This window comes from Rhamphochromis sp. 'chilingali', assembly GCF_963969265.1.
Source record: "Rhamphochromis sp. 'chilingali' genome assembly, chromosome: 22".
Lineage (NCBI taxonomy): Eukaryota > Metazoa > Chordata > Actinopteri > Cichliformes > Cichlidae > Rhamphochromis > Rhamphochromis sp. 'chilingali'.
In genome coordinates, this window is record NC_137950.1 from 13,974,202 (window position 1) to 13,989,235 (window position 15,034).

The window sequence follows — 15,034 nt, forward strand, 5'->3', positions numbered from 1 at the left end:
AAAGTCTTATGTGTTCCTGTGAATCTGACAGCAATGTTGTTGAAGGTATTGCTTATAACAGCTTAGTGGCTCTTGGAAAGGTCAGGCATGGACACACAATAGTGAAAACAGAGCCGCAGTAGACTAAGCTAGCAAGGATTGTTATATTTCATTGTCATAAATAACACTGCTGTAATAGACCTTTTCTTAACTGTTAAATACTGACTAAAAAAACAACACAAGGAAACCACAAAAAAACCCCCCCAAAAAAACAAAATGGGAAACTTAAGAAAATTATTAAAATATAATCTTTATCAAAAACACTGAATGCATTAATCAAGCAGATAAATACAGAACATTTGCCATGGCAGTCAAATCAATTATTTAACACAGGCATTTTAGGTAATATATAAGCCAGAACTAAAAAAAAAAAAAAAAAAATCAAATATGCATACATTATACTTATAGAACAATATTGAGAATGTGAAAGGTGTTGTATGAGAGATCTTACTCTGTCCTCATTGACAGCTCAGCTGGTATTTGGTTGAGTTCTGAAAAGATGTGACATTCATATCGCCTGTGATCTGTCTGCTTTCATTTCAAACTTTCAGGCACAAGTACTAAGACATTATAGTTTCAAGACACAAGACATTCAGGAAGTCATCTCAAACACAAGCTGACAGCATTAATAAATAAAAGCTTGTATTTCATTAATATCACAACCCTGAGAATGTAAAACTTTTGTCTTTTAAACCAGTGTTATGCAAAAGTTGCTTTTCAGTGACATTTGACTGGTTAGTGTTCCAGCAAATAACAAAGGCAATATTAGGTTGTCAGGAGGTATATGAGCATTAAATTGAAATGACACAAACTAGCATTTGTTGGTTCACTAGTTTGTCTTGCCAGGACTTCAGAACCTTTAAATACATTTTTATTTAATTGTGAATCATGAACTTTTCTTGCTTTTATGATTTTGTCAAAGGATACAAAACTTCCTCCCTAAACTTGAGTAACCAGTGGTTCCCTCAGATACATGTTTCCTCCCTTGTACTCTATACTCTGTCCTGTACACAGTCCACCAAGCAAAGTCCCATTTAGAGGGCTGCAAATACCTTCACTGGCATAATAATCTCCCTCTGGATCCTGGCCATCTTCCTCAAAATCCTCTCGTTCAGCCTCCTCATCCTCCCATAGGCCAGTTTCGACATGAGTGTACTCACTTCGGTCCTCGCATTCAGTCTCTCGATGGTAAAAGTAGCTGAAGTTGGACACAATGACAGGAACAGGCAACGAGATGGTAAGAACACCAGCAATGGCGCACATAGAGCCCACCATCTTGCCCCAGACTGTTGCAGGGTACATGTCACCATAGCCTACTGTAGTCATGGTGACAACTGCCCACCAGAAGCCATGTGGTATACTGACAAAGTCTGTTTTGTTGTGGTCTGCTTCAGCAAAGTAGACAGCACTGGAGAAGAGGATGACGCCAATAAACAGGAAGAAGATAAGAAGACCCAGCTCTCGCATGCTTGCCCGCAGTGTCTGACCAAGAATCTGGAGGCCCTTAGAGTGACGAGACAGCTTGAAGATCCTGAAGACCCTCACCAGCCTGATGACTCTGATGATGGCCAAGGACGTGGCTGGAGAGGCATCATTGTCTTTGACCAGTTCTGTTCCCAGAGTGACAAAATAAGGCAGAATAGCACTGAAATCAATGATGTTCATGACATCTTTGAAGAAGTGCATTTTGCTGGGGGAGCAAGCGAATCGCATGATGAGCTCAAAGGAGAACCAGCATATGCACACAGTCTCCACCATAAAGAAGGGATCGTGGAAAAAACTTGATGCAGCAGGCATGTTCTCAGACATGTTCTTTGCTTGGGAGTGATGCTCCTGCGTGAATGACACAGGGTAGACAGGAAAAATGTAAAACATACTTGTGAAGTTAGAAGTAAAAACAAAAGATAATTTTAAAAAAAAATCAAAAAACACCTAAGTAACAAAAACATTTGCCAGCACCTTAAAATTAACAGGATGTGTCTTGATTGTTTGATCAAACTAAAAGTGCATAAGTTACACACACAAAGTCCCACAGGATTTGTTGTAAATCAAACCTACATCTATTTTCTAACTACCAATAAAATACATTTGTATGTCTCTCAGCTGAAAATGTGTAGAAAACCCATGGAGGCGTGGGGAATACATTCAAACTCTACACAGAGATGTCCCAGCTAACCAGAACTGTCTTGCTCTAAGGAAACAGTGCTAACTACAAACTACTATGCAAAACCATGGCAAAAAATCTGGTAGGTAGCCATCCATAGAACAGTGAACTAATTTTAATATTATATGGATTAAAATTAATTTAAAAAAAACTTTAAGTTTGCTGGCAAGATTTGTTACTTTTGATAGCACCAGGTTACCTGTTGTGACCAGTCTTTTTGCTAAGCTTAGTTAAGCTAAGCTAAGTGGGTCGCTATAGCTATATATATATATATATATATATGAATGTGGTATGCATTTTATAATCTAAGTCTTCCTAAAACATATTAAGTAAACATATGTTCTTTCAAATGCAAAGCTGTTACTGTATATTGTGCTAGTATTTTACTTTAAAAAATACTGCTGAGTTAGGTAGTGTTTGATACATTAAACTACAGTATGTCGCCCACCATGCTATTGGTTCTCACATTTGGCAGCATTGCAAGTGTTTGGCATCTGCACTTTTCCATTCAGCTATCTCTTCTGGTCCACCTGTCATTCCATCATGTGTGCCACTTATTATTATAACACTGCATATTCAAGCATTGGCTGGTGGCTATTTAAAACATCTTATACTAAACATTCAGTTAACAGTATGAAATCGGATTGCATGGATTAAAATAGATGTGTTTAGTATGCTGTAATGGGTTGTGTGGAATATATATAAAGCTCAGAGTAGACATAAACTTAGTGTATTCCTTATGACTTTCAGTAGCAGGTCAGTGACAGTGTTTATTACTAAAGGTGGACATCTATGTGTTGATTCGCTCCAAGGGCTCTCCTAAGACTATATTTAACCAAGTGAGATCTCTGAAGAGAAACATGAGTGTCTACTTGCACCACTCCTCATCCATCTCCACCTTCATCGCTATTCCCATCGCCCTGGCTGCCGAGGCCGTGTAACATTGCCAGTGCAGTTCAGTGAGTGTACCGCTGACTCGAACAGGAGGAGGTTACAGTAGTTTCCTGGCAGCTGCCTTGTGCAAAGGAAGTCTGCCACAGCACAGCAGTCCTGGAGGAATGTGTTAACATGACCCAAAACAATGCAGCTCATCCTGTGACACCTTTTAGTCTCTGGTTCTAAGCCACCTGGAAGGCCTTGGCTCACCTTTGCCTATATGTATGGTCACTTGTGACCTTTAATTAACACACTTAACTGTCTTCTCGGGTCTGAATATGCTTCCTATTATTTGTATTCCAATACCCACCCATTAATCCCTGTACCCTTTAACACTTCCTGAATCCGAGCGTATCAAATTTAACAGCCGACTAAAATAATCACGCCATAAGCTCTCGCTTGCTCTGGTCTGCTTCCAGACATATTGGCCAATAGTATCCTATGTCAGTATTTTTCCTCTTAGCACACTGTAGTACTCTTCTAGTGTGTGTTTACCTAAACAACAGCTTACCAAAGTATTATGTTTCCTTTGACCCAAACAATCACATATATTTCATTCAAGACTTTACAACAAGATTTTGGGTTTCTCTTTTAGTGCCTTGATACCACCATTTTGTCTTTCAGGTAACCCTGCAAAAACCATCCATCTTTCACACCTTTCCTTCCCAAACATGAACTTGAATTAAATTTCCAACCTCTCTGTCATGTCTGAGGTCAGGAAGTGTCTCCAGGCAGAAGATGAGGATGGACACCACGATTACCATCACACTAATGATGGCGATGATGCGTGCACCCGATGAGGACTCTGGGTGCTCAAACAGCATCCACAGTTTTCTCTGGAGTCTGTTGGATGGCAAAGGCCTCTCCTCTTCTTTTGGAAAACCTTCGTCCTCCTTGAAGCGGTTCATGATGTCCTCTCCGAGCTCATAGAATATCAGCTCATCCATGAAAATATCCAGGGGTATGTTTGCAGGCCTCCGAAGCCTACCCCCTGACTGGTAAAAATACAGAATGGCATCAAAGCAGGCTCGATTGCGGTCCAGGAAGAGCTCATTTCGAAGTGGGTCAAAGTAGCGTGACCTTCGTCTAGGGTCGCCGAGCATGGAGTCAGGGAATTGGGCTAAGGTGCGAAGCTGAGTTTCATAACGCATCCCTGATACATTGATGGCCAGTCTTTCACTCAGTGCCCATCCATTCCTCCATAGAGATCCTGAGCGACGCTTTTCTTTCTTCTTCTCTTTCTCGTTTCCCCTGATCTCCTTCTCTCCTTTCTCCTCACTGTCGAGCTGGTCCTTGAGATGCTCGTCCTTCTCCCCATCGCTCTCTTTCCCTCTGCCTTCTCCTTCACTGGACTGTGGATCCCTGCTTTCCATCCCTGTTATTATCCTAACCGAGGGAATGCTGCAAACCACCCTCTTGAGATTTTGAACACCTGGACTTAAAAGAAAACCTGTTTAAAACCAGAGTGATTATTACATCAGCGAAATAGGTTTTCAGTTGATAAGCATTAGCAGCAAAGGACTAAAGAGGGGAAATTGACATTTCATGACAGATTTCATTACATTAAAAGTTAATTCATGGTTTTGTTTTTAGATGAACTGAAGGCAAGACAACAAACAATGTTAGTACCCAGTTAATGAATATAATTTACTCACTAAGAAAAACAGCTGGTGGCAGAGGCTAATGACGGGGTGAAAAATCACATTGTTTGTTTCCTTCGGCTCATCAGGTTGTCTCTCTTCCTCTCTATCATCGTGTCTGCCTGTCACAAGCACAAAGCCCTTGTTTGGCTATCTAACTTATCACACAGAGGTTTAACTCTGATCAACTTTACACAAACTGTACTTCCAGTTATTTGCTCCGGGAACATCCAGGATCTCACCCTGTCCCTCACTGCCTCACGTTGTCTGCCTTCAAATTTTGGGGGGAATGCTGTCCTGTTGAAATTTGATCTGTGCTGGACCCCTCCACCCCCTTCGTGTCCCTTCCCTCCATTTTAGCTAGGGGGCATGTCAACCTTCAACCTCCCTATCAAATGTCACCTCTGCATGGTATTGCCCTCTCTAACAAGCATGGGCGTGTGAATGACAGAAAACCCTCACTGTTTTTCATTAAGTCGAAATGACTGGATTTGAATGTGCGTAGATTAAAAACCAGAACTGTGGAGTTTGAGCGTCATAGAACGAACATATAGAAAACATATTTTTAAAGCTTTCTAATTAATTCCATTTTCTAGCGTCTTCAGTAGGCTCCTCCAATTACACTCAAACCAATGCTGCAGCCTGAGATTGGGGTGAACTGAAATATGCTGCAACAAAATTCCATGTTAAATTACAATAAACTACTTGGATCTGTTTGGCAGCATGAAATTGTTATTTTACAGTATAACTACCGTAATCAACAACAAATGTGTTGTAGTTACTAAGTTGCTCTAAATATGTTTTCCTTTTTACATCACAGTCATTTATTTTTACACCAAATTTAATAAATTTTGTAGTATACAAAAATGTAAAAGCACAATCACTTGAATTTCTTACAAAGCTCATATTAAAAATTAACTTTTGACATATCTTCATTTATGTAAATATTATTAGGGTTGATTTTCACAAAGTCCACCACTAAACTATTCCACAAGTTGGCAAACACAAATGAAATCATCATCCATTATTATTTTATTTAATACATCTCGTGCTTTTGTTATTTTTATGTACAAAAATGTCTTCAGTGACACAAACCTAATGTTTGTGTCACTGAACCTATTAGGTGAACTGGCTCACATTTTTCTATTTGTGGAGCGGCACAATAATAAATTATTTACCAGTGTAGGTTTTATTTTGCTATATCACATATTCACCCTCATTTCACAGATAATGATACTTTGAGTTCAAAGGAAATTGGACCCTTGTCTGCCTCCATCACCTCTAAATCAGGATCAGCCCCCACCAGACTCTCAATCTGTTGCTGACGATAGCTGTGCCACACAACAGGCTTCATGGGGGGAAAAAGAGCTACCGCCTACACCTTGGATCTGCTAGTTCATGCAGTTGGGTGGAAAATCATTCAAGTGTCTGTGACAACTTACAGGGGTACAAACGGACAATACGAGAAGAATATTATTAAATTTGTGGATTTTTATTTTTTGGACCGTCATGACTGTAGAGAGATAATCTACTAGAAACAATCAGATTCAAGCCATTGTTACATTTAATGACAGGGCTGTCTTCTGAGAAGTCATTTGTTACCCATAAACAAAAAAGAAATAATATAAAACTATATTAAAATAGATAAATTTGCCCTAGAAGAAGAATACCAAGCTGTTATTGTTTTTAGTAATGTGTCACATATTGTAAAGGACCACAGATTATTTCTAACTGCACACACAATACTTGTGACGTTAACCTATCTCTACCAAAGTGGATTACTACTATGTTTTACCACCAGAGGGAGGTGATGTTTAGGCACAAAGGAGAAAAACTGAAAAAGGCCTCTGCAGACATTTCTAATAGCTGTTGGCAAAAAAAACAAACTGCCATCCGGGCTGATATAATACACTGTCATTTGATCACAGTCTGCTTACTAAGAACCTGATGACCATTTGTTTTACAAACCAATACACTCAGGCATATACAGATACAAATATTTCAACGCTTTGTGAATATAAAGTATCAATAAAATGCAAGAGGGAATTCAGCTAGATTTTTTGTTTTGGGTTAAAATTTTGGAAATCAATCATTTTGTGGTATTCTTGGTGTTGCAATATTCATCATAACCTGATTGCTCCTGGTTCTATATAGTGCCGTATAACTCTGCTGTTCGTGCAGCTATGCAGCACAGTCATTAAATCTTGTGACTCCCATGGGATGGCTACACATAACCACTACAATTTCACAACACAGTTTGAAACCGACAGTTGGTAACCATGAGTAGAAAGAACAGCCAATTCATTAGACCACATTTTTATTTCTTAGCATGTGGCCCTGCACCAGCTTCACTCCCTTAATTTTCCAAGCAGCAGTAGTGCAAATGTTATGCAGTAATCTTGTTCCACTACGCAAGTTTTCTTTTAAGAGGTTTGGTTTCTAAAGATACTTTCTCCCGGTAACAAATTTTACTCAAAATGAGGCTGCTTTGAGTTAAAAGTGATAGAAACGAGTACTAAACCTAGACAGCATATAAGACAGACGTAGCTTCTGGGTTGGAAAAATTAAGGCACTGCAGGAGTGTCTTAAATCTGCTTTCTGTCTACAGGCTACTAGATAGGTGACTGTGACTGCAAAAAAGACTTACAGTCCCATAGTAGTTTATTTTTTAAAATATTGTTTTAATTTTGGTCATATGTTGGTTTTTTTAATGAAGAGTTGTCTGTGATATGAATCCACACACTGAATATTTCTTATCAAACATAACTCATTAGCCAATGCGTGCGCAGTTTCACAGTCAGACATATTCCTCACTAGTAGTTTTTTTCTCTTTAGCAAGCCAGATGACAACGGAAGAAACACTCACCTCAAGGCTTCAAAAAACACGACCTCAGAAACCAGTGGGTACCATCATGGTAACTACATCCATCTTTTATGCTGTCCCTGATGTTGACACAGACAATGGCTAGCTATTTGCTACTTGACATCAGCTAAATTGAGTTGCTGCTTTCCGAAGCATTTAGCGAAATAAAACAGTGTGTCTTATTGTTAACTATAGTAAAAGCCCCTCCAAAGAACTTAGTTAGTAGTAAGTGAAAACTTAGTATCTGTCAGTTAGTTTGCCTGAATTAATGGGTGTTTACCTCTGTTTAATGCACACATACCAGTATATGGATGTAGGTTGCTAACAAAGCCAGCTAGCATTAGCTGATAACTTAACAGACTGGCTCTTCGTTCAAATATGGTCACTTCGAGGTAAAAAACAACAACAACAACAGGCACGTGACTAAAATGCTTCAAAATGGCGCTTCACAACCAGGTTTCTAAATATCTGGGGTTTTTTCTTCCAAACAGTCCATAGTTCAGGTATAAAATATTACAGGTAGTAAGTAATATACTTTATTGCCAAAGATTTCACATTCATCAGTATAACTTGAGTGATAATTCCATAGCATTTAATATGATGTTGGCCCACCCTTTGAAGCTATAACAGCTTCAACTTTTCTAGGAAGGCTTTCCACAAGGTTTAGGAGTGTGTTTATGGGAGTTTTTGGTGATTCTTTCAAAAGTGCATTTTTTAGGTCAGATGCGAAGGCCTTGTTCACAGTCTCCACTCTGATTTATCCCAAAGGTGTTCTATTAGGTTGATCTGGACTCTGTGCAAGCCAGTCAAGTTCTTCGACACCATACTCACTCGTCCATGTCTTTATAGACATTCCTGTTCCTCTCATTTTGGAACAGGAAGGGATATGTTGGTATCCAGTGTCAGGAATATTATAAGTTACAGTTATCTGATATCAAGCTGGGAAGATAGCACTTAGAGTACATCCTCAATCTTAAATATCATGACACAGTTACTGCTGACCTCAAATTTATCGATTGCCATTATGTGACTGTTTCTCAAAGTAACAGTTACTGACTTAAACAGAAACTTCTTGTAAATGCTGGCACTGATATACACCATGTCCTTCCAGTCATGAATTCAATGTCAGTCTCCAGTTTCTTGGACAGCTTTGCATTTCACTGTGTTCTCACTTCATATCAAATTATATCAATCACTTTATTGTGGTATCCTGTTCCCGACAGGCTGATAAACAGTGTTAACTGTGACAGTCGGTGCAAAATGTCACTCTATCAGTCATATTCAGCCGGTGTTCACAAACGCCCACATTTGATCAGAAATCTTAAACAGACACACGAGTGGTGTTACTTTTTCATTTATTTTAAGTTAATTTCAATGATTTTAAGCAATTTTAATGTCTCTGAAAAAGCATCTCATGACTTTTAGTTTGTTATTCATTCAAGCTGCTATGAAGATTGAGATTCACATTAGATCGCATTGACATTCATACATTATAAGTCTCAATAGTAGAAATATGTTCAATTATGACACTTTATTGATATGTTTCTATTTTTTCTTCAAAATATAAAAAGATAGATCATGAACATTCCATTGAAATATACTTTATACAGTTCTTGATGAGTTGTTCTTTGTTTTACAACATTTCAAAAATAAAATCCGGCATAAGTCACAACCAGATAATCCAGTGACCACCTCTTCGCCCCATTCACTCTCCTACTTAGACTGCAGTACAATGGACTAGTACTTAAGTCTGTTTTAGACAGTTTGATAGCTTCTAAAATGAATATGTCTTCATCTTTGGATGCATAATGATACTATGTACTGTTAGTTCAACGTATATTGGGTATGACTTTGTATTAATCATTATATTTCTAATTAAAATAAGATATATGATATATGTTAGAAAAATGTAGTTAGTATGATAACATTGATAACAACTCTGTCATTATTAATTTGTAAAATAAAATATTTTTCAATTAGTGTGATTGCTAAGTTACTCTATGGAAAACCATAAAGCCACTACACATTGCAATCATCTAAACTGATGACAGAATATCTGTGTCTCAGGGAGCATACAGTAAGTGTCTATCAGTGGCATTCGTGGTGCAAATTGCATACCGTGTCCTCAACTTAAAAAAGAAAAACAGAAAAACATATTAAACATAAACGAGCATATAAAGAAAATGGTTACCACTGAGTATGTGTCATCCAAGGACCACATGACACTTTCCCAACACCTGCAGATGACATGTCCACATACATAATAGTCATTGTCACAACAGTTGCACCTCCTTACCATGTAAAGCAAATTTGTTCTTTTGGTTACGGTGAGTGTTTCTACATGAAATTTATAACATTTTTAACAGATTGTAAAAATAAAACAGACTTAGCACTCTCAACATTGTAACTCATTCTCTTCAAACGTGTCTAAATCAAATGGCAGTATTATGCATTGGAAAAGGAAAGACATCTTTTTCAGCCTGGCATTGGCAGAGCAGCCACAACGTAGAGAATGAAGGAAATAAAGACTGTAACCATGAAAAATAAAAAGAGGAAAAGACACTACTTGGCCATAAAAACAAAAACAGCTGGGTGAAGCACAAGGTTTTTGCAAGTGTGCGCACCATTGCAAGAAGTTTACCTCTGAAATATTCATAAACATCTTTGTGACCATCAAAGCCATGGTAGCTTAATGCCTTCCAAAATGGGAACTGAAATTGTGAGTTTTTAAAAGATACGCGACCAAAAAAGAAATTCCATGGACCATTTAATGCAAATAGACAAAAGTTCTAGACCCTGTAAAACCAGTGTAGACTCGACAGAATTTTTGAAGGACTTCTACAGTCTACATCACACCACTGAGTCTCATATTCTGGTGAGCCTCCAACTGCAATGTACTAGGAATGGACAAAGAACCGTGCAGCTGCCTGAGCTAAGCCCTGGACCAGCAGGGCCTGAAACTCACTTGGAATACCAAGACAAGGATGAGGGGCTTAGAGAGCACTCAACAGTGACATTATTTTTTACTTATTACATCATTATCAATCTCCCCTTGGTGGACACTGGTATTTCTCACCCTTTCGTTCCCACTTTCTGACATCATTTTGGAAGCTCTGGGTCTTTTTGATTGGTACTCACATGACTGTGCTGTTTGTTGTAATAAGCTGCCAACTAGCCAGCTGGATGACGATAATCATGGTAAGTGACGAATGCAAAGACCTGACCATCTAAAAAAACGAAGACGAGCTACCTCTACACACTCATGCTGACACTGCGAGTGTGAGTAGTTTTCAGTTGCCTCTTGGAGGAAGACGTTTCTGCTCTACAACACGGCACAGTGTTTATAGTTATCAGGACTGGATTCATGACAAACAATGATAGGAGGCTAAGGGAATATGTCAAGACTCTGTTCCCCCCCTTGAGAGATTATCAAGTCATAATGCATGCGTTTGTACACATCACTGTGAGGTGTTCACATTATCGTCGTCTATATACTAGGATTTTTTTTTTATCTTAGAAAGAAAATAGCAAAACACCTACATCCAAGCACATCATTGACACACCTGAGTCCTTAAAACCACACAAATTTTGGAATGGCAGTTGGTTCCATGCAAACCTGATATCTCCGACTATTTGCCAATATAGTATCTTTCGTACTGTTATTGGTCTTTATTGGATAACCTACACATCTACTCCCATGTTTCTATGAATGGAACAGAATTGCCTATCCTAGCAAAATCCTGCCATGGGACATCCAAGGCCTTTATAAATCTCTAACACTGAGATTTTAAAGATACTCCAAGGACTCAAGGTTCTCCATTTGACCTGCTACAATCTTGTGACAACTACTGTATTATTGCCAAAGAAAAAAAGCAAACTATGAGTAGTATTCAAGCTGTCAAAGTTGTGGTATGGAGTGCTGCTGTTTTAGAACTGCTGCTGCTCTTGCTGCTGCTGCTACGTAAGTTGTGCAAATGAATCAAGGAGGAAAACATGGACCTAACAAAAAAACAAAGAACATCCCAGGAAAGAAAGCCTTTGCGCAGGTGCTATAGGCAAAGTCTTGAACGACCACTGTTGACTTAGAAGAGTTAAAAAATATACTGCTCAGTGCATTAGAAAATAAAACAGTGACAGAAAAGGTCAAAAACACTGGAATGACGAATGTAGGGCAGTAGTAGCAGAGAGATTTCATCAAACAAAACATAGTTCAGGGTGTACTTTGCAAACATACATGTTTCAATATTCACATTTTTTTAACTTTTCAAAACAAAATATAGCTCTTCTCTTTCATTATAATCTTTTTTAAAACATTAATTGCATATAACATTTTTTTTAATTAATTTTATATATATTTTTTTGTATCTCTAGCACCCTTGTCTTCAACTAAGGGCTTGCAGAAAAGACAGTCATGCAAAGTAGTCATGCTGGTAAACAAAGTTACAAAAATGCATTATCTTTTTTTCTCCATTTGTTTATCTCATCGTCCATCCTCCATCATCCCCATGTCTTTGTAGGTGCAGTCTGTCATTGCTCATTGTCTTTCAGAAAACATTTTCTCAGTGCTTGTGGGGTAAACAGCTTTGCACACCCCTCATAGCAGATTATTTTCTCTCCGTATTTTTATAGGACTTTGACTCCATTTCTTGATGCCAAATACTCAAATCACATTTGCATCTGACTCTATTTTTTCTGTCATTCTGGACTTTTTTTCTGCTCAGAAATCTCCTCCAAAGTAATGGAGAGTTGTGGATTTGTTTATCAAAATATAGATTTGTTCTCTTTGTACACTTCCGCGTTTGCTCTACTCTTGGTCCACGTCTTCTGGTTTAACTCTTCGCGTAAGGGTCCCCGAAATGGGCCATCTTTATCTTGACACTTGCCCGTGAAATCGTTCACATCAAGGGCAAGCGAGAGATGGGGCAGTATGAGTCCAGGGAGTGCTGTGCCTTGACTCGCAGTGACAGCCTTTGTGTTGAGGGAGAAGATTTATCTGATTGGTCCCTTTCAAAATAACATTGAAATTACAACCACTGGAGAGTGAATTAAAAACAGTTCTTGTAGTGGTATGGTCTTATTTGTCATTCAGGAAGGCTGCTATCCCTTGATCGATGAGGACTTTACTCCACCTCTCTTTACTCCCCATGGCTGAATGCTGAGTCAGTCAGACATGGGAAAATATCCTATATGTGCAAATCAGGATAGGGATAGTGGCAGTTTAATAAGTAAGTTCTATTGGGCAGTGAATTGTAGGGCAAGTATAAAACTCAACCTTAATGGAATATTTCCTCAATCTACAACACATTAAAGAAGGTCATTCAGCAAGTGCATGCTACAGGACCTTTGGGCAAGCCCATGTCAGTACATGAGAGATAAAGACAAGTCTTTTCTCACTATTTTGTTGCAGTGACTGTTTCAGGTGAGTATAAATGTACAGTAAATGCCATATGTGACATGTTTGAGCAGATGCTACATGTGCTTTGTTTACATGTGCTTCACACTTGGTATAGTTTGTAGTTTTTTTGATATCAGTGCTGTGAGGAGGGCAGTGTTTCAGTCAGATAAAAGTTAATGGAAGACATAGATTCAGTGGCAAACATACTATACACGTGCTAAGCTTGAACAAGGGACCATATGGGTGTAATATATATATATATATGTATACATATATACATATCAATATATATATATACACACAGGGTCCCCCAAATGGGCCATATATATGTATATATATTTATGAATATATATATAAAATATATGTGTGTGAATGCCAGGTGTTTTAATGAGTAAGACCAATCCTTTGTCTCTCGTGTACTCGTTTTTTGTTTTTGTTTTTTTAACTGGAAAAGGAACCCAAGAGGAAAATGACATCTAAAAGATCCCTTGAATGCATAAATTCCTCTCTCTGTGAACGGTTGATGAGTTAAGTCAAGTTATTTCCCAGCCAACAAATGCTACAATATGTTAGCAGAGATGCTACATTGTTCATTCAGTCCCGTTGAAGACGTGTTTTTTTTTGTTTGTTTGTTTTGTTTTTTCAGAAACTCAAAGTTGCTCAGTTGTTCAGTACTGTAGATAGCACTGAGTTGGTCTTCATACAAGATGGCGAGTATTAGTGTCAGAGAGATGTCATCTGGAATGTGAACTAAGGGGTCCTTTTTTCTCCCAAAAGTGTGTAAGTGCAATGCTCAGTCAGTTTGCCAAAGGAAAGGAAAAGAAAAGGTCAGTCAGACAGCTGTAAAAAGTGTGGTTGGAGTTCCGAGAGGCTGCTTTGGTAACAATGTGAGGAGCAGACCATATGATTTTTTAATTCATGATTAACCTCTGGTCTCTCTTGTCACCCCAAAGATCTCCTTTAAACTGTCCATCCGTGTCACACCTGTCGTTATGTGGCTCCCGCCGCAAATTTGTGTTTACCAGTTATGGACTCTTCATTAGAGAGAGGGCGAATGCTAGAAACTTAACACTGTAAAGAAAAGAACAGAAAGCCATTAATATCAGGTCCACAGAGTTTGTGAAATAGCATGCACAGTAAAACGTTATAAACAAACTGATTAATTTATAAAAGTGCTTAACTGATATAAACCAGTCTTAGTTGTAAAGTCATATTCTGAATGTCAATAATAGGGACTTTTGTAATCCAGGTTATTAATTCTGTTAATATTATGTAGAATAGGAAAATAATCAAGGATTGCTATTACCTGTAAACTGCAGGTTAACAGTGTCAGAATGAGGTTCACACATTTAAACTGTAATGACATCTACAACAAGCTACAAAAAAACCAGTCTGTCTCATAGATATGTACAGACAGTAACTTTGCATATAACTTAAGTTCTGCAACTCTGCACATAAAACATGAGTGTAGAGGTTGCTATTTTTAGTACATTCCTGTAAAGTCCCATTTTGACAAATTGCATTCTGCATTTGTGATGTTAGCTGGATCCCCTCCGTTGTGTCAAAGGAACAATGTCGCAAGGAGCCAAATATGGCAAACAGGATGGGTGGTGAGTGAAGACTGTGTCATTGCGGCACGCACCACAGTTCTCTAGCAGTCACTGAATATATTACTCTGGGGTCTATGGTGAAATCACAGATGCAGAGTGCAAGTACAAAGTGGACGTATAGGAAGCAAACGAAAATGACAGCGCTGCTGGGTGTGGTCCAGAGCTGCACAAGGAGATAAGTGAGATTTAAGTTGGGATAGATTTTGCTTATTATGGGCAGAGTTGCTGTACTTTTTTGTAATCACACATTTATAATTTATACTCAGGTATCGGTGACGATAAAAATGACAGCTGACATTATTAAAAAAACAAACAATAGACTGAATGAAACTTGCTACCAGCCAACTGACCAACTTTGCACTTCAACTTTCAGTGAACACAGCAGTC

General features: G+C 38.4%; 2 protein-coding genes across 5 annotated transcripts in view; both read right to left on the reverse strand.

Moving 5' to 3' along the window:
• Positions 1-273: 273 nt before the first annotated feature.
• On the reverse strand, positions 274-5,027 carry LOC308390481 (potassium voltage-gated channel subfamily A member 7-like). Of its 3 annotated transcripts, none has more exons than XM_080872537.1 (3): positions 4,795-5,027; positions 3,835-4,571; positions 274-1,872 (listed from the first exon to the last, which is right to left on the reverse strand). In XM_080872537.1, the coding sequence occupies exons 2-3, from the start codon at positions 4,510-4,512 to the stop codon at positions 979-981; spliced, it is 1,572 nt and encodes a 523-aa protein (XP_080728663.1). In that variant the 5' UTR covers positions 4,513-4,571; positions 4,795-5,027; the 3' UTR covers positions 274-978. The 3 variants fall into 3 exon arrangements, with proteins under 3 accessions (XP_080728663.1, XP_080728662.1, XP_080728661.1); XM_080872536.1 differs by having other exon boundaries at positions 3,835-4,576; XM_080872535.1 differs by having other exon boundaries at positions 3,835-4,589.
• A 3,963-nt stretch (positions 5,028-8,990) lies between these two features.
• Positions 8,991-15,034, reverse strand: part of LOC308390796 (voltage-gated potassium channel KCNC1-like) — a 54,487-nt gene continuing 48,443 nt past the window's right edge. For both annotated transcript variants that reach the window (XM_080873083.1, XM_080873082.1), the window contains one exon: positions 8,991-14,108. In XM_080873083.1, coding sequence (XP_080729209.1) covers positions 14,095-14,108 — 14 coding nt within the window. In that variant the 3' untranslated portion in view covers positions 8,991-14,094. The remainder of the gene's footprint in view (positions 14,109-15,034) is intronic.

Coding starts and splice junctions, on each gene's coding strand:
- LOC308390481 (XM_080872537.1), bottom strand. CDS start 4,512: ATGGAAAGCAGGGATCCACAGTCCAGTGAAGGAGAAGGCAGAGGGAAA. Junction 1,873..3,834: donor ACCTCAGACATGACAGAGAG/GTTGGAAATTTA, acceptor TCATTCACGCAG/GAGCATCACTCCCAAGCAAA.